Source organism: Mixophyes fleayi, chromosome 8 (assembly GCF_038048845.1).
Source record: "Mixophyes fleayi isolate aMixFle1 chromosome 8, aMixFle1.hap1, whole genome shotgun sequence".
NCBI classification, from domain to species: domain Eukaryota; kingdom Metazoa; phylum Chordata; class Amphibia; order Anura; family Limnodynastidae; genus Mixophyes; species Mixophyes fleayi.
In genome coordinates this window covers 108,511,384-108,535,399 of record NC_134409.1, presented here as the reverse complement: position 1 = coordinate 108,535,399, position 24,016 = coordinate 108,511,384, and the positions used below count along the sequence as shown (strand labels likewise).

The window sequence follows — 24,016 nt, the reverse complement described above, 5'->3', positions numbered from 1 at the left end:
ACTACGTGACCCATTAATTTTCAAAAACTGCAGTGTCTTGGTTTCTTAAGCATTACATTGCTGCACACATCTATGTAATGATTATGTATTTGATTGCTGTGTTTATGTTTTGGTAACCCTGCAATATCCGCATGCCAGCTAGTACTAAAAAAAGTGATATATTTCTGATTTTGGTATTTGTTACAAAAGTATATCCTCCCAGCACTCTAATTGAAATGACTTTGCAGCATATGTCAGACAGAATGGATGATTAATATACAAACCCTATTCCAGCTCCCGAAATGGATGGCTAAGGTACACGGACATTCATTCTGGCATCCGGAATAAATGATTAATATAAACAAAACCTTTTTCCGGCATCCGGAATGGATGCTTAAGGTACACGGACATCCATTTCAGCACTCGGAATGGATAGCTAAGGTACATGGACGTCCATTCCGGCAGTTGGTATGGATGGTTTGGATACTCTGAACTCCAGAGAGATACATGAGCAATACAACATGTGGAGTAGCTGTGCCAAAGATAGGAGACATGAATATATATATATATATATATATATATATATATACACATATATATACTATAAAACACACAGTACAGAGCACATGTCTGTGTAGCAGAGCAAACTGCAGTATGCAGGGAGGGAAAATACAGCGGCTTCACTCAAGACAGCAAGCAGCAGAGGGCGCTGTAGGAAACTGGATCATTACGGCGTTCCAGAATTCCAGTAGTTCCAGCTTTTGCTATAAGAACAGAAAGTAAGAACACATGACTCATGGCACTCATGGGCACTCAATGATAGAGTAAATAATAACCATTAAAACTATATCTTTATTATTGTTGAAGGATAAAATAAAAGGAGGAACAAGGATTCCCAAACTGCTTGAGCAAAAATGGTAGCGAAACATTAAAACCGAATAAGTGATAGTGAAAATAAAGTGAAAACAGGATGTTTACATGGTAGCACTGCCACCAGCCTTGCTGTGTATTTTTCATATATTATGATTTGTTACATGTCGCAACATATCGTATTGTCACTATTATATAAATTATTACTTAATAAGGTTAAAATAAAATATCATGCATTCCTGAATAATTTATAGCAACCATCTATAAACTACATTTATATTGTATTAGTAAATAAAGTAATAAACCCTTTATATATGGGGTAATTATATTATCACTAAATAGAAGCAGATGGTTAAGGATTAATATCCTTACAGAGTGTGTTTTTTAAAAAAATAATAGTCAGATAGGATTTTCTTAATTGGTCTCTAGTATAGCCATATAGTAAGTTCACCTTCTCACAGTATCTATAGTTAAATCGGCACTGAATTATCTGACCCATTATTCAAGGCTATTGTATAGAGAGTCCAATAGATCCAGTGCCACTGACTCTACCCTATTATAAGTGAACCCCCGTAGATTCTACCAAGTTAGCCGGTAATAGTTGTTATAATAGTTGATGATATAACATACTGTTCTAGCTAACTAGCTTAAATATTTCTGACTGATTATCTATTCCCGTTATTATGTTCCTAAATAGAGTTTAAAATGATTGTTATAATAAATGCAGCACAGCGAGTTCCGGCTTTTACCTAATCCCTTTATGAAGGGACATGTTTTTTTAACAAGTATGTCAAATGGCTGATAATCCATTTTATTTAGAAAGGTTCCGTTTCAACCCACTTTAACCTAGGTGTAATTAAGTTATTGTTCGTATTTCAACAATAACTATTTTATGAAGCCACTATTAACTAAATTGTTAAATTAATGGGTATAAGTACATCAGATGATTATTTTGGAATGGGTGATGCCAAAAACCTATTTTCCAGTTGCCCAGTCAACCCCTCTTTAATTTCAGATGCAACACGCTGTTAGCGAATCTCCCCGTCTAAATCCCAACTTTCTGCTTATTGGGATGCCCAGTAAAAAAAAAGACTATCATTACCATACGTTGATGCTAGGAGCAGTGTATCCTACAACAGAGGCATTTTTCTTGCACTACTTCCCTCTCTTTATTTGTGTTTTTTTACAGTTCCAAATCAGTGTTGGTTATAAAGTATGAAGTACAAGCATATATGGAAATAAGGCCTTAGCAAATAGTACTGTAAATACAGTGTTCTCCCCAGAAAATTTTGCTAGCCGGGTGGCATTAAGAAGCAGCCGGGTGGTGGCAGTGTAATGCTTTGCAATAATATTGAAAAATGTTGGAGGTTATTACCCACAGGTGCCAGGACTGGTCAGACTGGTGGTCAGTGGTCTAACACACACTGCTGTCTGTAGTGTTCACATGGTGCCTGTTCTAATAGGAGAAACAATGGTTTATTCTATTATAATAGGACTCTGTTGGGCTCCAAGAGCCGGGTGGAAAATAAAAACAGCTGGGTGGAGCACCGGGGATATAGATGCTGGGGAGAACACTGAACACTGAAACAGGGTGGTTTCACAGATGGACTACTCCACTGAGACCTCTGCGGTTCACAGATTACATACAGTGGTGCACACTAGCACAAGCTATTCTCCCAACATTGTGTATGCATACGGTCTGTTCTACTGCTCATTCAATAGCTGAGTCTTGAAAACCTACATAATCTCGCTTAACTATCCAGACTCAGTTTGAGTGTTCTGAGGTTAGGTCACATGGTACAATGAAGGGGTTTGCTCAAAAGCATTAACGATACTGGAGTTTTTTTTAAGCACTTCTTCAGGTGAGTTATTAGTGCACATGTGAGCAACATTCGGTTCTGTGTTCTGAACCCTCTGCACACACAGTGGATACTAAGTGCAGAAAGAGGATGAAAAGAAAATCCATGTGATTGCCCCTATCTCTTGGACTTTATCAGTGGTATGTCTGACTGAAATACGTTACTGCCCGGCACAGGGGCGTAGGAACGAAAATTTTCATGGGGAGGGTGGGGGGCAAATGGCCAAGGACTACTACAGGGCTTGGAGCCCCTTTTTCTTGCATTTGGTATCTCGCTTTACAACAGTTGCAACAGGGACTGTAGATATACAAAGACTCCTGTGTTAATTTTTGTCAGTGTTTCAGGGGTTGGCCAAAAATGTATTTATACATTAATAAATAAATATTATTATAAATATTAATTACCAATTAGTACAATAGGTGTTAGAAATATAGATAATATAGATATAGATAAATTCAATTGTTCATCTTAAAAATGTAAATCTTTCATAGTCTTTAACCTAGTTTATATTCAGATTTCGTTGACAGCTTCATCAGCCTCATTTGATTGGGAGTATTTATAAATCTATAGTCACTCTCTTACTGGTTATGGTCTGTGCTATACATTTATATTGCTATATCTCATGTTTGTTACTGGATGCACTGCATGAAATTCAGGATAAACGTAAAGTGAATAGTAGTTCATCATCAATAAAGCTTATTTTTTAAATGTTTATGAAATGCAACACTTAGAGTTTTTTAAATCAACAAATCAATCAATCTGTTTTAAATCTATACTAAGGCAATCTATATTAAAGAACATTTGGTAGTTATTCTAAGACAATCTATCATTTCAAAAAATTTCACAAGTTTAGACTATTAGTAGTATTAGCTATTTTGACTTCAGAAAGCAGCATGAATGCTTTTCTGTAGACGTTCATAGGGGGACAAAACACAATCTTTGCCCACCCAACAGAAATCATGGGGGCCAAGAGCCCCTTCTGCCCCCCTGGTTCCTACATACCTGGCCCTGCACATCTAGCAGTCTGTTACTTTATTGCTTATTTTGAATAATTAAATTAAAAAAATAATCTATGTTTTTCTTTTTTTAGACTTGTAAAGATATGATTGGTGTTTTTGATTGGATCTAAGTTCCTTTGATCTGGATTACTTGGTGAGCCTACAAGGTAGAAGGCTCTGACTGTGTTTACAGGAGCAGAAATGTTCCAGGACCTTATTTCTGGGGACATTAACCAAGCAGAAGCTGAAGACTATGACAGTGGGGTTACTGCAGACACCAAATCTAGGTCCCCACAAAGAACAATGTTATCCCAAAATGATGATGTATCTGATTATGGGACTGGCTGCTCCTCTCCTGATACAGATGAAGCACAGAATGGGGAAGAGCGCTCTTGTGACAAGGCAGATGAAGACTCAAGTGAAGAATTGCAGGATGCATCTCACACAGTGACTTGCACAGTCACAATCGCTTTTGCCATCCCATCAATACCTAAGAAAGGTAATGCTGATTCCAGTGACATAACTGACATAGCAATTAATGGTGTGGTAATATGATGTCAGAAAGTTAAAGTTGGAAAGCCTGGAAGTCAGGCCACAGTGGAGATCTGTGTGCTGATTGGCTAAATATCTTTCACAAAAGTCATACATTTATGTATAGAGTTTGGTCCCCTGTTTACACTAAGACTTTGATAATATATTTTCTGTAGTATACTTCAGTCCTAAGTCATTTACATAGTTCCTGTTTTTGGAGACTGTAGTGTCTGTGTGTGTGCATCTCCATTTTGTTTAATTGTACACTTGAAGTAAGCAGTGTAGAAATAAGAAATACCTGGATTTTTGTGTTAAGTTTTAAACATACTTGTCTACTCTGCTGGAATTTCCAGGAGGCTCCTGAATTTCAGGGAGTCCTCCCGAACCCCAGAAGAGTAGGCAACCTCTCAGATCTTGAGGGCCGGGCTTAATGACACAAACCCATCAAGCTCCTCCCACATTATGTAATGTCGTGAATTTTGCCATTTCATGGCCGGTGGCAGGGCCAAAATGATGCGATTCACTGAGCCCCACCCCCACACATACCCACCTCTTTACCCCTCCCTGGATCTCCCGGAGGCTACCAGGCTACCCATAGTACGGTTTTAAAAGCATCAGGGCCACCCATAAGTAGAATAACTGGTGCTAGTTAAGGATACTAAGAGCTACATTTACCAAAGGGCGGTTTTGTCAAACCGCCGGTTTTTGGCTATTTTTCCGGCGGTTTTGAATCCGCCAGAATTACTAAAGCCCAAACCACCATTAAAACGGCCAGAATTTACATTTTTCAAACCCCCCCACTTTACAAATCGCCATCCCGATCTTAACAATGATAAACATACAAACCACTGGATTTACTAAGCTGGGGTTTGGAAAACCGCCACAAAACCGCCATCCAAATGGCCAAAGTACAAGAGGTGGTTGTGAGTGGCGAGATTGTGCAAACTGCCTGCTGTTTGAGCTATTTTGCCATTTAGAACATAGAACAGAGAGAACCATTGACATTTAAATGTTTTGGGCAATCGTTATTTATTAAGGGGCAAAATGAATTTAATATTATATTTTTTTTTTAATAATTTTTTAAGGGGACATTATTATATCATTATATTATGGTGGAAAGGAAATGTGAATATATAATAATATTAACTGATTGTTAATGGTGAATATAATTATGTATGTTGCACAATTTGGCATTATATAGTGCCCGAATAATATAATGATTAAATAATTTTGTCCCCTTAATATAATGAAAAATAATTTTCCCCCATAAGTTAATATTAAATAAATTTTGCCCCTTAATCAATAAAAAATGATTGTCCAAATAATTTAAATGTCAATGGTGCTTTTCTTATGTTCTGAATGGTAAAATAGTTCAAATAGCATGTTTGAGCTATCAAGCCATTCAGAAGCAAGTATTAAAACTGTCCTGTCCTGTCTTTTGGATGGTGGTTTCAACCAGACCGCCAGCAGTTTAGCTTTTTCAATCCCCCAAACATCGACATCCATTTTAAATCACAGCCACAAACCGCCTTACAGTAAATACGGCAGTTTGGACCACTAACAGCCGGTGATGTGTGGCGGTTTCACACTGTCACCAAACTCGATTCTTAGTAAATATAGCCCTAATTCTCTATAATGTGACTTTTCCAGTCATAGCTTTGGTGATGTAGGGGTGACAGGGAGAAGCCTAAAAGGTATTTGCCTGTTCACTAAAAGATGAAGTCACACAGAAATCTCAGATCTCATGGTATAATAATCAGAGATTCTTCCTTGTATAGCGCAGCAGCTCCTGACTACAAGACTTTTGGCACTGCCGTTTTTTCAAAATTTTTAGATAAAAAAAAAAATATTTGGAATGTCATCCAAACGTAGTTTGATACAGGGCAAGATGTCTGTAAACTTTTGTAGATTCTGAATTAAATAAAATCTTTTTTACATTTTTTGTTTTGCTACACAGATTTTAGTCCCTATTTATTGATTGTTACAGAGATAAAAATAAAAACATTGTCAATTGAAAGACAAAAACACAAACCTATTGTGTCTCAACCTGTGCATAAATCAATACAAGTTTACTATATGTTTATGTTTAACATGCATCACCATGACTCTGCTACCAGTAAATGCTAACAGGGGCATGCATTAGTACATCATTGTTAAACAATGACATACCCATATACTATAAATGCTTTGTAAATTTAGGACCATAACACATTTATATAGCAGGTATTAAATTATAATGTCAGAAACCTTATATTTTTATTGTCTTACTAATGGGAAACCAAAATATCCATCAGTCTAGTTAATGCAGCATATTCACTGGAACAACTGCCCTGGGGCTCTCTGACACAGCAAGGCAACTATATATTTAATATAATATAGTAATAATATAACCATATAAATACTATTAAATACACAATCTGACATATCATGCTCTTTCTATGTCATGCCTCTATGCTGCTACACTACCCTCACACCTTCAGATGTTATGTGACAACGGATAATTAGTTGACAGATTACAGCTCAGTCTTTTCCCATACCTAACCCTGAACAGCCTACATTGTTCCTGCTTTGTCTGAAACAATAGCAATAATAAAACATTTTATATATATATATATATATATATATATATATATATATATATATATATATACACGAATCTCTAAAGATACATCATACATGCCTCGCCTCCCTTTACTGTTGGCATAGCCCAGTGGTTCCCAAACTGTGTGCCGTGGCTCCTGGGGTGCCTCAGTGATCTCATAGGGGTGGCTCGGCCAGGCCCAGGGTAAACAAGGCAGGGGACTCATTGGTAATTATTTTGACTTAGGGGTGCCTTAAAAAATTGTGGAGACCCTAAGGGTGCCTTGAACTGAAAACGTTTGGGATCCACTGGCATAGCCTCACACCAGTGCAATGTGCAAATAACAGGGGCGAGATTCAGCAGCAATCTAAGTGTAAGTAAAGAAATCATAATAACAGTCCCTACATATACTTGGAAAGATAGAAAAGTAATTGCTACAATGTTTGCTTTTCACAAACATACATAAATTCTTACCGGATGTTGTAAAGGGGGTCTGAGGTCTGAGCCTTGAATATAATGGTAAATTTGACTAATGTTTACATTTACTGTAATTGGATTGTACATATTGACCAGTTATCAAACTTCCTCCTTGCTTCAGTGTAATCAAATGGGACTGGCTGGTGGAGAGTAGATGGTCAATAACATGTACTAAATCTAAATACTAAAAATACATGACATATGTGATGTAGCATGAATGCACAAAAATAAACCCAAAATGCAAACATTGTAAGGACATGGAAAAATAATTCCATTAAGTTTTATTTATTTGTTTATCAGTGTCAAGGATAGCTGCCTCTGCTGGCGTCCTAGTCTAATATCTTATCATATATTCAAACAGTCCCACAATATATCACATCTATTTTGTCAGGACACCACTGCTGACCACCTTTACCTCATCATCATCATCATCTATTTATATAGTGCAACTAATTCCGCAGCGCTGTACAGAGAACTCATTCCCATCAGTCCCTGCCCCATTGGAGTTTACAATCTAATCCCCTAAATTACACACACACAAACCAGGAGAGACTAAGGGCAATTTAATAGCAGCCAATTAACTTACCTGTATGTTTTTGGAGTGTGGGAGGAAACCTACGCAAACCCGGGGAGAACATACAAACTCCACACAGATAAGGCCATGGTCGGGAATCAAACTCATGACCCCAGTGCTGTGAGGCACAGGTGCTAACCACTAAGCCACCATCCTGTCACAAACCACACTTTGCACACTCGTGACTTGGAAGGGAGCACGCAGGATTCCAGTCTCAATCTCACTCTCGCCTATCCCTTAGGCTACAGATCTCACTGGCCCCTTTCTCAAAATAGGCGCATACTTTCACAACTCTCTCCAACTGCCACCAGCTACTTATAAGGCCTGTAGCAAACCTATGACTTAATAACTCAATTGCACACACTCTTCGCTCTTATAGCAAGAAAAGTTAACACTTCCCACACTGGTATTTAAATCATTAACACAGCCAAAAATCAATCTCTTCTAAACTGACAGTGAATTTGTTTAGAGCAATAAGGGCAGCACTTATTACATTTTTAGATTTTATATACAAAAAGTTCAATGCTTACATGTAATAAAAACAATTAATAAAGATGATAAAATATACAACAAAAAAGATTTAAAAATAAAAATGACAAAGAATATAAACTTACATACGAGTTGTATAAACTGCGCCAAGGGAAATTGGCTTGGAAGATGAACAACTTACTAATGTTGATGGTTTTTCCAAAAGTCTGACAATATCTATATAAGTGGCTTCATCTTTTAACAGACACTTTTTCCACCTTCTACTGGGATGTGGTCTCCAGGGGGAGCCTGTGATACCGCTTTACAACCACAATTTACATTTCCGTTTAATACCCAATGCTAAGCTCTAACATAGCTTTCCTGGGGAGTGTCACACAGATCCATTGTCATTATTACTAAATCCAGTACAAATTTTCAAATTTATAGATACCAAAAAGCAAAGGTCCAGTGTATTAGCTGAGCTTATACTGATTTCCTCTCCTTCCCTGCTTGACAGACAGCATTATTCAATGTATGGGATGCCTTTCCTCAACCTATTTATGAATATGTGTCTGATACCTAATTATATTGATTGTGTGTGGTATTTTGGAAATGGAATTATTTTTGCCTATATAAAATATAGCAAACCATGGTCACAAAGCCCTTGTCTCCTTGTGTAAGACCCCTGCTGGGAAATGGTTCCCTAAAGTCTCTTTAGGTGTCAAACAACACTCCTTATGCCAGGCTATAGCTCACCCCAGGGGGGAGTTTGAAGCTGCTTAGCTTCCCCTAAAGGTGATGCTGTTAACTTGTAACACCAGGGTGTGCAGAGCCACAGAGTAAACACATGTACTGTCCTCACATTTTACATCTTACCTTACAAAGTAGCTCAATTATAAATGGATTCATCTGATATACAATATTTACAATACAATTATGATTATGCTTTCTTCCCCACAGTTATGTTATTTGTTAATCCTTTTAACTGTAATTCCTCCTTGTTCACTACAATCAGTCTGAAACTTGAATTGCAAAAGCATTTAATAGTGAATCTGCAGCCATCTATCTCTTTGTCACAGAAGAGCTTTTTCTGCTGTGCTTTTTCCTACAGTCCATTTTTTTAAGACATTATCGTATTGAAATGAATGGGTTTTGCCTAGAGAGTGTCACGTGAAGCAGATTTCCTGCTCTGACAGCTGTTTAAAAAGTTGCAAGCAGTATTTTGGATCAGCAGCAAAACCACTAATGTAGAAATGTGCTATATATAAGCTGGTTATTTCTTATTCATTTGCCACAAGAGTGATTAAACAGCTGCTTAGATCCTGTGTAGAACTTTTCAAGCAGCATTCAAGCGCTTTGAAATATGGAAGAGCTTTTTTCCCTAGCAATCAGTCATTCTGCTGTTTGAAAACCTCTGGTCTGACACCACTGTAAGGCATCCACTTATATAAAATACATTGCTTTATCGTACTTGGTTCTTTCTGTGTGCCCATAAAAGCCGGTATATCAATATCATGGCAGAATTTTTTTTCTCCGTTGCCATTGTGTATGAGACAGCTCATCTCTGCTTTGGACATAACTGTATCCAGTGGGCAAAGTGGTCCGGTATAGGACGGAATGTCATAACTGCTCTTCTCCCCACTGCTTGCCTAACTCAATTTTCACAAACAAATTTGTCTCCAATGCAGAAGTCAATGAGTTATTTACATAGGCCGCAGAGCATTTTTGTCTTCAGAAAAATGGCTACCTCCTGATATAACTCAGTCAATAATGGAGACACACTGTAAGGTGAAAGTTTTATGCTACTTGATATCCAAGGGCAAGAAAATAAAAAAAGCCCCCCTAGATGATATAAAGGCTTTGGCAAAAGGACACATGCTGAAGCACGAATGATAAAGTATTCAGTAAAGCCATAAATTGCATTACATGTAGTAACATCTGAGCAAAGCTCCCTTTGGTACCTTTGTTTTATTAAAAGTAAACTACTCCTGCATATTTTTGCCTCAAACTCTTCCCCTCCCTGCTGAAGAGAACGGTGATGGCCTAATTCTTGGACTGAAGACGGAATTTACAAGGGTAACAGGAATTTGTCATGGGATGGAGACACCTGACACGACGGCTACAATTCCCGTTCAGTAGTGTATTGCCATTCCTTTAGATGGTCACATCCTCTTCTTAATTCTACAGGTAATAATAATACATACAGAATAAAAGATTCTGCTGTTAGTTGTACACTAAAGATGAACCCCAATAGAGGAGCCACAACCATTCTGCTGACCAGAGTTAAGTTTAACAATTGTCAGGGTGGACATCGTCTCTATCCCAAACTCACTTCTTGGACATTGATGTCTCTGTTTTAATTTTTTGGGGGTTAAACTTACAGTTTTAATTGATTCTACCTAAAATACTATTTATACCACAACAGTTGAAGAATAAGTAATTTACAGGAAAAATGTCCTTCTTTTTCTTTTTATATATATATATATATATATATATATATATATATATATATATATATATATAAATATATGTGTGTAGAAGATGATGAATCCAGCCCTGCTCACAAAGGAAAGACCGGCCATAAGAACCACAACAAGACGATCGAGGCTCCGAAAGCACAGCAATATTTTCACTTTGAATACTTGTTGCTCCCCGAGGACACAGAACCCACTAAAGTAGACGTTGTCTTGTTTGGGATTGTGGCCAAGCTGTACATGGAGCACGAGTCTCGGGTGAGTTGACTATTGCAACTTTTGTGATCTAACTGAGATAGAATTTTGTTTTCAAGGTGGTTTTAAGGATTATGTTACAGGCATTTGGTAATATACAGAGAGATGCTCAGCTGGGGCCTGATTCATTAAGGCCCGTAAAACTAATGTGCATTTTTTTCTAAAAAAGGACATAAATCGGACATACGCACATCCATATTCAACTACAAGCGAATCTGGAGAACACGGGTGTAGGTAACATCTACCAAAATGGCACTTGCCGTATGCAGACGGACACAACACACTGCAAGATACGTACAATACATATATTAAATATAAAGTCCCATCAGAGAAGACATAAAATATAACAATATTGTATTTCTTAATTGACACAATATTAACCATAAACAGTCAATGTTGTGTCAATCAGGTTGGCTTCCACAACAATACGTACAATACCTATATTCAATATAAAGTCCCATCAGAGAGAAAAAAATATCCAATTATTGTCACCTGTTAATAATATAGTTATTCATGAAAAATCATTACAAAATTGTGTTTTTAAATATTTTTTTTCCTCATAAAACACATTCATCAGCATGCTATTAAAGTGTACTGGACATAAAATACATACATACACAGTCGTAATCACTAAAATCGGCACTTACACCTGCCATGAAGCTTGTGCAAGTGTTACAACTGAAAAACACACACCTTAGAGATGCCCAAAGCTTAAAATAGATCCTGCCAAGTTTGTTTGACTGCTTTATTTATTACATAATACCACTTGGACACCAATGTTTAGCAGGCTATGTGTGTATATCTATATATAATGTCTTAGGGATATATTTACTGAACTGTGGGTTTGAAAAAGTGGAGATGTTGCCTATAGCAACCAATCAGATTCTATCTGTCATTTTGTAGAATGCACTAAATAAATGAAAGCTAGAATCTGATTGGTTGCTATAGGCAACATCTCCACTTTTCCAAACCCGCACTTTAGTAAATATACCCCTTAGAGTGTTAGATTTTTGTTAAACATAGTTCAATGATAGAATCCCAGCCTCCAAAGTTGTGTGTTTGCCGGTGGAGATGGAGGACAATATATCTTATAAAATTGGCTATGATTATTTACTATGGGTCATATGAGAATATTTTAGGAAGATGCAGCTTATACATTGTGTGATTCCGAAATGTCTTGCACCACAAATCCCCTTGTTTCTGTTAAACATTTCATTTTCAGTTGTTAAAACCATGGGTGGAAAATGACAAAACATGGCTGTCATGGAGCTACAGTGTTGATCTCCGTGTCACAAAAGAAGTTTTATTGAAAGCGTTAACGCATCGGATACACTTGAAAATATGGGATACAAAGGACAGAGTTTCAGCAAAAGCCAGATTTGATCGGCCAAAAGCGTTTCGAGTGTTGCAGGTGAAACAAGGGGAAGGTAAAGCTCTATCTCACTTTCCAGCTACTTCCAATGTTAAGTCACTCAGGACTGTATTGCATGGAATCAAAGGAAGGCCAGACGATAAAGAATGTTTTAAAACTGAGCCCTATAATAGTAGCTCTTGGAAGCTATTGTTTTAAATATGCAGTTTGCATAGAAGCAATTTTCTTTTATTTGTTTAATCTACAGCATTGCAAAATCTTCAAAAACTTTCCCGTAAAGCAGAACGTTACTGGCGTAAATCTCGCACCTCTAATGACTTCCTCACATATACTTCTATCTACCGCTCCTATCGAAATGCTCTGGACACTGCAAAACAAACATACTTCCAATCTCTTATCTATGCTCAGGCTTCTAACCCCAAACGCCTTTTTAACACATTTAAATCTCTTCTAAATCCTCCCACCCCAAACCCTCCGTCTACTATCAGTGCCCAGGATCTTGCTTCCTACTTCAAGGACAAGATTGATACAATCAGACTAAAAATGGTATCCTCTGCCTCGACAAGCAATCAGCTCAATTCCTTCCCACTACCCTCTGACACCCTCTCTTCATTTGACCCCACAAATGAAGAGGAAATTTCTACTCTCTTCTTATCCTCCTACTCTACCCCCTGTCCTCTTGATCCTATTCCCTCGCAAATTGGTAGATCCCTGTCTTCTGTGCTCATTTCACCTCTAACTCAAATCTGTAATCTCTCACCCTCTACTGCCATCTTTCCATCACTATACAAGCATGCAGTGATTACTCCTATTCTAATAAAACAAGATTCCGACCCAAACTTTCTCTCAAATAACCGTCCCATCTCTCAACTCCTGTACCCCTCCAAGTTTCTAGAGAGACTTGCCTACAGTCGCCTCACACGCTTCCTTTCCGAAAACAACCTGTTGGATCCTCTTCGGTCTGGCTTTCACTCTCAACACTCCACAGAGACTACGTTGACTAAGGTTGTCAATGATCTGATCACTGCTAAAACTAAACGCCATTACTCTCTCCTAATTCTCCTGAATCTCTCGGCTGCATTCGACACCGTTTACTACTCCCTTCTCATACAAACGCTGCAATCCCTAGGTCTTCAAGACACTGTTCTATCCTGGTTCTCATCCTACCTTTCTAATCACTCTTTCACTGTTAATTTCTCTGAGGCCACCTCTGCTCCGCTTCCTTTATCAGTTGGAGTACCGCAAGGCTCAGTGCTAGGTCCTCTGCTGTTCTCTATCTATACCGCTTCTCTTCGAAATCTAATAAGTTCCTTTGGATTTCAGTATCATCTCTATGTGGATGATACCCAAATTTATCTATCCTCTCCTGATCTCTCGACATCTGTGTTGTCCCATGTAACTGACTGTCTGTCTGCCATTTCATCTTGGATGTCCTCTCGCCAACTCAAACATAGGGGTATATTTACTAAACTGCGGGTTTGAAAAGTGGAGTTGTTGCCTATAGCAACCAATCAGATTCTAGATGTCATTTTGTAGAATGCATTAAATAAATGAAAGCTAGAATCTGATTGGTTGCCATAGGCAACATCTACGCTTTTTCAAACCCGCAGTTTAGTAAATCTAGCACATAATCTTTCTAAAACAGAGTTAATAATATTCCCAGCCACCAACAAGAGCATACCTGACATTTCTATCACTGTTGATAACAAGACCATAAATCCCACCCCACAAGCTCGCTGCCTAGGTGTAATCATTGACTCACACCTATGTTATGTCTTTGTTCCCCACATTGATTCTTTATCACAATTTCCCACAAGACAACTACCCCTTGACCAACATTGTTGTGTAACAGGATCATTTAGCTTAGCTTATGAGTCACTTTTACCTTTGCAGTCTGGCTTGGCCGAAATGCAAAATGTAGACTTAACCTCATGTGTCAAACTCCCATTGTCCCATAGATTGTAAGCTTGCGAGCAGGGCCTTATCACCTCTTTGTCTGTTTTACCCAGTTTGTTTATTAGTTTACTATGTTTGTCCCCAATTGTAAAGCGCTACGGAATATGTTGGCACTATATAAATAAATGATAATGATTATGATGACTGTGAAATAATTAGATTGTAAATGTGAAAGGTTTCAAATAATGTATTCAGTATATAATGTTAAAATTGCTCCTCCCTTACCTGCATCATCATCATCACATAGGTGGACCACCATACTATTTGTAAATCAATGGACAACTATATGATAAAAGAACTGTGTATCAAGCCAAAAATAGAATTTCTTTTTATGTTCCCTATGGTACAAATTGTGCTGTGTGACTCTTTTATTGAGCTCTCTCAGAACACTAATATTGTAGAGTTTAATCTATATTTGCCATTAGGACTTTGCCCAACCACCATTTAGAGGGCATGGATACTTGGAGTGTTCTTGTTGTCTTGGCTACATCTGTAGTCAGCTGTCCTGATCTATGTGTCTGTGTGCAGGCAGGGCAGTTGAGCACACAGTGAAAGCCCATTGTTTGTATTCTTTTTTTCTCTTGTCTGCTGCAGTGAAGCAGTTGATTCTGAAACAGAGAAAACTTTTTGCAGATAATCTGCCCCAACGAAGTTTTATTCTTCAGAAAAATGGAGATATTGTGTATCAGGAAGATCCCAATACTCAGGGTAAGTGTACAAATGGTTTATTGTTTCCAGACTCCTGTACAGTATCTTGCTGGTATTGTAGTACATCTGCATCCAGAGACCATCAGATTGACTATTGCTATTTTGCACAGTACAACATCTTGTGAATATGTACAAAAGTGGAAGTTGCTCAAATCAATTTATAGGCCATAACAGGTGCTGAAAGGGTGGGGTTATCCTGCAAGGAACATACACACAACATTTTTTCCCCCAGCACACTGCCATAGCCAGCAACAGATCTTGTGAATATGGTCACATGAAATGGGGAAGGGGGTGGACTAATCCTTGAAAATATCATCTCACACAAGGTTCAAGTAATTTCATTTTTTTAATACATTGGAGGATTTTAATAATTCCATACCTGCATGTTACAGTCTATGAACAACAGCTTCCATAACTGTTCACCATTTGCTAACTCTTGGTGCATATTTTGCTTTATAAACAATAGTACTGTCATGTCTGAGAAATGGTTTCATCATAGGCTAAAGCAAGGTGAAGAAAAAGAGGCTGTTGGGTCATTTCCCATAATAATTTGTCCACTAGGTGTCACTATTGTGTTGAAGTCTATGAACGTTTTTTTTGTTTTGTTTCCCTATAGCTTCAGTTCACATTACATTTATAAAGGTAAATAAACATGGTCTCTGTTTTAAATAGCTCAACAGAAAACCTATAGAACAAAAAATAAAGTGAAAAATTCAGCTTGTAAATCGGTAACATTCTTTACTTTAATTTCTTGAGTATTATAAATATTTAGATTGTAGAGAGAATATTTTTCATCAAGGATATTGAAAATCAACAATTGAAATCTGAAAAGTGAAAATGGGCGCTATAGAATTACGAATGCTTTTAAAAGCTGAATAATCCCTTAGCTGTCATCAGAGCCGGACACACACAGGTGGCGCCCTCCGCAGGTATAGTGACACACACTGATGGCCAGTTAAAAGATAGAGATGCACAATGTGCAGCAAGTGATGTGTGATGCTAAATGCTACTAGAGAAGTTCTGCACTGAGTCTCTTGGATGCAATGCAGCTGTGAAGGTTCCTCTGGTCTCATGACAATATGCGGTCCTTTGCTCCAGCTAGCTGCTTGGTATGGGCAACCACAAACCAGAATACACAAAGTAGAGTGGAGTGGCCCCTAGTGTACAGTGCAAGGTGGTTATAAAATTGAGCACCAGGCCAACTCAGTTCAAATGAAGAAACATTACACTCCTTCTACTCCGTCATTATAATAAGAACTGAGATCTGCATAGGAGCGAAGGCTAATAAAAGCTGTGCTATATTCTTAACTGAGTTATTCTCTGGAGGTAAGGGTTAACTATTGGTGGTACGCCCATCCGGTGTCATAGGGGAGCGGTTTCAGAGGTTATAAGTTAGATGGGCGGAGTATTATTCAGCCTTGCAGATCTGGACGTTGCCCGCCCACCCTCCCTGATTCGTTTGGTTCCTGAGAACATGTGGAGTCGGCTGGATATTGTTCAGGATGGGTATCAGTCTATGGCGGCAGACATGGCTGTCCGCGAAGATGGATGGAGTTTTGGCCGGAAAAAGCAGTCAGTCGACGGCCAGTGGTTGTGTGGGCGCACATTTACGGTATTGGGCATGATGAACCCGCCTCTCTTCGAGTGAATCGGCTATTAGTCTCGGTTTCAGGTACCGCCCCTGTGGGTTGCTCTGTGGTTGCTTTCTGTATAGCCTAGAGGTTGGGCGGGTTCGGTAGAATCAGGACGTGGTGCCCCGTCCTGGTAGATATGTGTGCCCGGGTTGTTTTGGTTTGTCCTCCACTTGAACCCAGGGGTTGTTGGCGCCCCAGATGGAAAGTCCTAAGGATATGCTAGGACAGTTGGGTTTTGCCTGGCACGCGTCGGACTGACTGCCTTATTCTCCTCCACCATAGTAAATAAATTATTTAATTTTTGCCACACTCAAGTCTCATGTAGTTACTTTAAGGTAATAGTTGAATAAAAGGAAGAGGTGATAAGAGGTTAAGATATCAGACATATGCCTTTTATTGACAGCAATGGTGTGCAAACATACAAGTGCCAAACTCCTCCAGCAAGTTGGTAATGCTATATTTCAATCTCTAACTTTTAATTGTCCAAGAGGAGGAGAAGAAATGACCATGTGGGGCACTCATGAATGGGTATAAACATATGTATTTATATTATATTGATATGTTGATATCATTAAAAACAATCTTTATTAGATATCGTGTTAAGAACATTGGTCTAGTAGCGAAATATTAAAAGTAGTGATTGAAAACAAATATTGAATTGAATGAAAAATCAGTTAAGATAGACAATACTCGATTGTCTAGCTGCGACTTTGACTTAACTGATTTTTCATTCAATTCAATGTTTGTTTTCAATCACTACTTTTAATATTTCGCTACTAGACCAATGTTCTTAACACGATATCTAATAAAGATTGTTTTTAATGATATCAACATATCAATATAATATAAATACATATGTTTATACCCATTCATGAGTGCCCCACATGGTCATTTCTTCTCCTCCTCTTGGACAATTAAAAGTTACTACGGTAATTGTTATGATCGGGTGCACCCCTCCTCATTAGAAAATTACACTGAGTAGGTGTAAGAGGGATACATATAAGTTGAGGAGGTTTTGTGAATGGTACACTTGGTGCAGTCAACTACTTCTTCTAATTACGTATATTTCAATCTCCTCAGTCCTCCTGCACAGTACTTTATTATAGCAATCTTAGAGTAAGTAGGTTACATAACAGTAGCCCTGCTGGGACCAGTAGTTCCACAACTGCGCACATTATCCAGCCTTTCCCTACTTCTCATGTTTGCAAGCAAACAAAATGTTTTCTCACAGAGTTCTTTTCTCACCCATCCCAATATCCTTCTCCTGTGTCCTCAATGCTTGTGGTCTGCTCCACCCTCAGTGGGGTTACACTAGGCTGCTCCATAACACCATCCCAATTTCCAGGGATTCTCCATCTTACAGTGACACTGCTGATGTTGGTAGAGTTTTCTCCCCTACTGTAGGGTCTCTCCAAGCTGCTTCTCACTATAACCACCCTTCTCTAACCCACTCACAGTATGGGGGCACTTTCAGAGGGACTCTCCAACTGGGGCTCTTCCTCCCTAAATGCAGCGTCACTCACTGCAGGGTCCATCCATGCTGCTGCCACTCACAATATTTTCCTCATTCAGGGCACAGCTATACTAGTCCCACATGTCATATAATAGTCCCACATGGCATCTGGCCATGAACCCTCTCCCAGGGTGCTGACACTCTCTGTTTCTTTAATTGTTTGGACTCAGACAATGTCCTTTAATGGCAGCTACCATACACCCAACCCTTTTGATGGCTTTTGTTTTGGTCATTTGGTGCCTCCAATACGTTGGCCCCGCATGTGGGGATGGCCTTTCACTTAATCCGTTTAGGACTAATCAAAATTGGCGCCTCATGATGTCCATTGCGTACCCCCCATCACCAGGGACCTCCTTCCTATCTCTAGGGTTTCGGCTTCCAAGATGAAAAGAGAAGGAGGAGAAAGTAGGAGGACAGGGGGAGGAAAGACAGACAGGGAGAGAAGAGAGATGATGTGAGCAGCTGGGGACCTCCCAGGCTCCCACGGGATTGCCTGGGAGTGCGAGTGCGGTGACTGCGCCAGGGCAAGGAATGTGTGCCCTGAGTAGGGTGAGAGTCCCCAGAGCAGAGACCTCTGGAGAGAAGGGTTGTAGCAAAGAGGAGCAGTTGTGGGAAACCCAGAGAGGGGCAGAGAGAACACTAGAGGGTTTAATCCTAAGGAATTTTACCCCAGCTTGCAGAGCTGTGAGCTACACAGAAAGAGGGTCAGAGCTCTAAGTGTGTGTTGGAGGTAAGTTACCCTGTGATTCCTGCAGGTGTGTACTGTAAACAGAGACTGCACTGTGAGTAGTTGTGGAACTACTGTTACCAGGATAACCTGGTATGTACTGTGATAACACCAGCAGTGTAAGATGTGTGCAGGAGGAGTAAGGAGATGTACTTGAAACCGTATTCATATTGCTCATTAAGAACTGTGCTGGAGAGAGTAAGGAGCTGTATATATATTTCTTTGTTGCTGCAACCATTATGGTTATTGTGCTGGAGGAAGAGGAGTGTAAATAAAGAGTTCAGTTTGTGATAGAGATGGTCTGGCTGACAAATAATTGTGACTTTTGTTGCACTGCACCACACAGTGACATCACCTGTGTACCACTATTTACAAAGAAACACCTGGTCATTCAAACCCATGCCCATCAGCTAGCCAGGGTTTGGGATGAAGGTGCACTGAGTAACATTTGCACCCCACAATACCATACTGGCCTACTCTCCCGCAATTCCCGGGAGGCTCCCGAATTTTGGGGAGTACTCCTGGACTCCCGGAAGAGTAGGCAACCCTTGCGGATCCTGAAAAATGCCCAAATTCACGGCATTGAATATCGGGGTGGGGCTTAAATGCGTCATTAAGCCCCGCCCCAATATTCAGTGCGGTGAATTTAGGCATTTTATAGTGGGGGCATGTGGCTATGGTGACACAAAGAGGTCACCACGCCCCCTCCTATCACGTGACCTATCCTCCCGCAGGACAGAGTCACAAAGTCGGCAACTATGCACAATACACACAGTGACAGGGGATTATACTTGTACATAAATTTTGTATTTTCATTGCTTTGTATCTGCTATGTGTTGTGTATCCTCTATTTCACAACTTTTAAATTCATCTGCTGACAATACAGAAACAAAATGGAGGTAATAGTTGACAACAAACTTCTGCCATACTCAAGGGAGGGCAGGCAAATTTTAGCCCGGGGGCAAGACTCGACTCAGCAGCCTATTTTAAAAAGAAAAAAATGCAGGTGGCCCAGTGACCCAGCCAAGGTAGCCCATTAAGCATATGCCCCCTGCCCCCCAGCCCAGCCTGCCCTTGGACATACTGTAGATGTATCTGACCGTACATGTGACTTGGGAACTGATTTATTTTGTGACTCAGTTTTAGATTAAGTCCCTTGAGTTCCAAGTTATAATTCAGTTGTATTGCAGAAGATATAGAAAATGTCATGACCAACACATGTAAGATAGGAGAATATTCAAACATCATTTTATTACCATATTCCTTATCTCTGCTAGGCCAGCACATTTTTGTAATGCATTTCAGAGACAGCAAATGCAACAGAAGATATAATATAGCACATTTCTTTCACATAAGCTGAGAAAAGGCTTTGCAGATGCTGACCTTCCGAATGCATTGTATCCTGCTCTGTGCAGTGACGTTTTCATGACATTAAAAGTACACCAGCCACAAGGTTATTCAATGAGTTAATGCTGATTTCAGAAACCTATAGAAAGAGTTTTCTGGTACTTTACAACTATTCTGTTCCATACATTACAATAAAATATGTTCTTAGAAGTATAGGTAAATGTCATCAAATATTCCAAAATTACAATTTTTAATGCCCTTTTACCTTATATATTTCACAAATGAATGAGTAAAGTGTGTACAAATTTCTAAGTCATTGTCTTTAGAAATATAATTTTCAACTAATGACCAATAAAACCCAGTTGTGCACGTTCATAAAAAATACAATGGACTTAAAGTACAGGGTATAAACTGTTGCACACTGGGAGCAAATTGTTTATAAATAAAGTTATGCCTAAGGGAATGGCTTACTGTTGCCAATGTGTAAAGGCCAATGCATAATTGCACCATTTTTATGGCACACATATAGGGTATACTTGCCAACTTCTTATAGTTGGCGTTTGGGACCTGCTGGCGGGAGGTGGGTGTTCGGGGGGCGGGCCTCAGAAAATCGTATAAGTTTGGCTCTGCCCTGTGACATAATGGCGCAAATTTTATGGCCCCGCCCCATTTTACGGCTGGGACGGGGCCAAATGCAGCAATTCCCTGAGAATCGCTGCATTTTAGATCTAATTCTTCCCACTTCACTAGGAAGTGGGCAGATGCAAGAGGCTGCCATAGTCACCAGGGAGACACACCCAGAAGTCTCCCTGACATTCCGGGAGTGTTGGCAAATATGATATAGGGCCTGAGTCATTAAGGAAGTAAAGCATAAAAAATGAGTAACTTTGAACCTGGGCAAAACCATGTTGCATTGGAGGGGGAGGTAAATTTAAAATGTTGGGACAGATTTATAGTTGGGGTAGGGCATGTCCTAGATCAACTTTAAATTTCAGTGTAAATAATAAAGCTATAAAATATTTGTGTGCTACATGACAAAAAAGACAGTATTTTCCTTATGTGAAAAATAATTAACTAATTTGCACTCCTTGCTTTGTAACATGGTTTATCCAGGAGATATTTACCAAAATGCGGGTTTGAAAAGTGGAGATGTTGCCTATAGCCACCAATCAGATTCTAGCTGTCATTTTGTAGAATGTACTAAATACATGATAACTAGAACCTGATTGGTTGCTATAGGCAACATCTCCACTTTTTCAATCCCGCATTTTAGTAAATATACCCCTTACTCTTTTTTTTGCTTTGCTCTTCTTAATGACTCAGGCCCATAGTGCATGAGTCTGCATTAGACAGGAAGAATGATTTTAAAATGGGAATCCAAAACACTTATGGAAATGGTTGAACTGAATACATGTGCAGAAATATGGTTGCATTTCTTGTCTACATTATTTCTGCCCAGTGAATCTATTTTTAGTAGTTAGTGTTCACAATTAATTTGTACTAATACATATTCTTAAATTTACATCTTCCTATTTAAAACACAGATACGCCCTTGGTAAAGTAAGGCACATAGTTTGCTGTTCCATATTATGGCCTGTAGAGGCACTGTTCCGTTGTGGGTGACATTTTATTTTATGATGTCCAGGCAAAATTGGAATTCCTGGTGTAATTATTAAGCCCAAATATGCAGAGGAGTAAGATTCAAATCAAATTTACCTTTGAGTATTTCTAAAACATACAGTAAAACGTGGTAAATACTCACTCGAAATATGATGTGTGATTTCTGAAAACCTGGGCACATGAACAAAGGGGATATAACCAAGTAAACAAATCAAATTTATGTCCCCTTTTTCTGATTTTCATTTTAAAGGGAGGATTTTAGTGTCATTTTACTTCATTTAAGGTGATTTTTTTTATAAAGCAACAGTACTATTTTGCTTGGTTAGTTTGTGACGACCAAATTGAGCAACCATTGTACAATCTGTGACACCCTCAAGCAATTAAAATTAGACATGATCTGGCAGAATGGAAAATTAGGCTGGGAGATGACCCCAAATATTGTGTGTGAGGTCAACCCTGAAATAGTGGATTGTTGTGTGCAGCTAATCTCTATTACACTTTGTTTATATTGGCTCATTGCAATCTAGATGGATCTGTGCAATCTGGCTCTTCATGTGTGGTGAGTGGCCATGTAGTTTACAGATCAGATTAATGCGTATGCCCACCATTAATATAGCATTGCTTGTTTCAGAACTTAAGTTGCCTACAACTGGTAAGACTTTACTTGGTCAATTTAACCAGATTGACTAACAATTTTACAGTGGGTTCTTCTAATATGCTAAACAAAAAAAAATCCAATCAGATTGTACCATATTGGATTGTACCTGACATGTCAGAAAATCAGGTTTTGATGATCAGTATCGTAAGGTTACCAGACCAGGGGGTAAATGTATCAAGCTGAGAGTTTTCCGGCGGGTTTGAAAAACCAATCAGATTCTAGCTATCATTTATTTAGTACATTCTACAAAATGACAGCTAGAATCCGATTGGTTGCTCTAGGCAACATCTCCACTTTTCAAACTCGCTGGAAAACTCTCAACTTGATACATTTACCCCCAGCTGTGTAAACTTACATACATATTGACTAAAGCTGGCCACACAGGTCAATCCTGCAGCTCTGTGCAAATCCCAGGAGACAGGACTAATGTCCAATCTGACCACATGCCAATAACCCATCTGGCGAAAGGTTTGTTTCCAGGATGACTTGGGCTTATAACTGTGGTATAAAGATGGCTGGACACAGGACAAAAGTTGTGATCTGCAATTATCTTCTGACTGCATTTAACAATATACTCTATAACGATCAGATCAATTTTGATTGGTTTATTGTTTAGCCTCACAACTAATAAGCCGATATTCATGTGTGACCAGCACTACACAAGCTGCATGACTGCTATTAGTTCAGATGTATATTTCATGCTTGCATGGTAATATCTGCAAGAATGCAGCATGCATGTGAGTTACAGTAGAGCCATCATGCAGCATGTGTAATTCATATGTGTCTGGGTTTATATGGATGATTGTTAGCCCTTCCCCTATGGACAGTTTCTGAGATCATTCTGGCGTAGCGTGTGCAGCCAGTGTCCAGGCCTGGCGCTCCCATTAGGCAACCTTAGGCAGTTGCCTAGGGCGCCGGGACCTACAGGGCGCCGCTGACTAGATTTTCTAATCTAGTCAGCGGCTCAGGAGAGGGTTGCAGCGGCGGCGGGGTGCCGCCGCTGTTTTTCAGTGTCCGCGGCGCATCGGTGAAGTATCACACTGTTTGTCAGACAGACAGTGTGAATAAAGTTTAAAGTTCTTTCCCGGCGCCCCCCTCCCCTTCCAGAATAGTGTGTTTGCGGTGGGGAGGGGGCGAACTTTTGCCTAGGGCGCCGTGAACCCTAGCACCGGCGCTGCCAGTGTCCATTGCATTTATAATTTCATTGGATTCAGTGACGTAAAAATAAGGATGCATTGGTGGCTATGGGGGCCCAGAGGTGAGAGGGACTTAGCAATGCCAGGTCGTGACCCCCTCCTAGGCCCCACACTTGCCTGTGGAGCCCAGTCTGAGCATTGGACTGTGCTTGCTCAGAAGAGGCTTCGTGCTCTGCTCTATATTTTGAAGAGAGTGGGGGAGGAGCGGAGAGCTGGGGG

At 39.4% G+C, this 24,016-nt stretch overlaps 1 protein-coding gene across 1 annotated transcript in view; it reads left to right on the top strand.

The window, feature by feature from the left end:
• Positions 1-24,016, top strand: part of CFAP92 (cilia and flagella associated protein 92 (putative)) — a 70,044-nt gene that overhangs the window by 1,889 nt on the left and 44,139 nt on the right. The window contains exons 2-5 of the mRNA XM_075183137.1: positions 3,799-4,205; positions 10,876-11,069; positions 12,289-12,493; positions 14,989-15,102. Of these exons, the coding sequence (XP_075039238.1) occupies positions 3,908-4,205; positions 10,876-11,069; positions 12,289-12,493; positions 14,989-15,102 (811 nt within the window). The 5' untranslated portion in view covers positions 3,799-3,907. The remainder of the gene's footprint in view (positions 1-3,798; positions 4,206-10,875; positions 11,070-12,288; positions 12,494-14,988; positions 15,103-24,016) is intronic.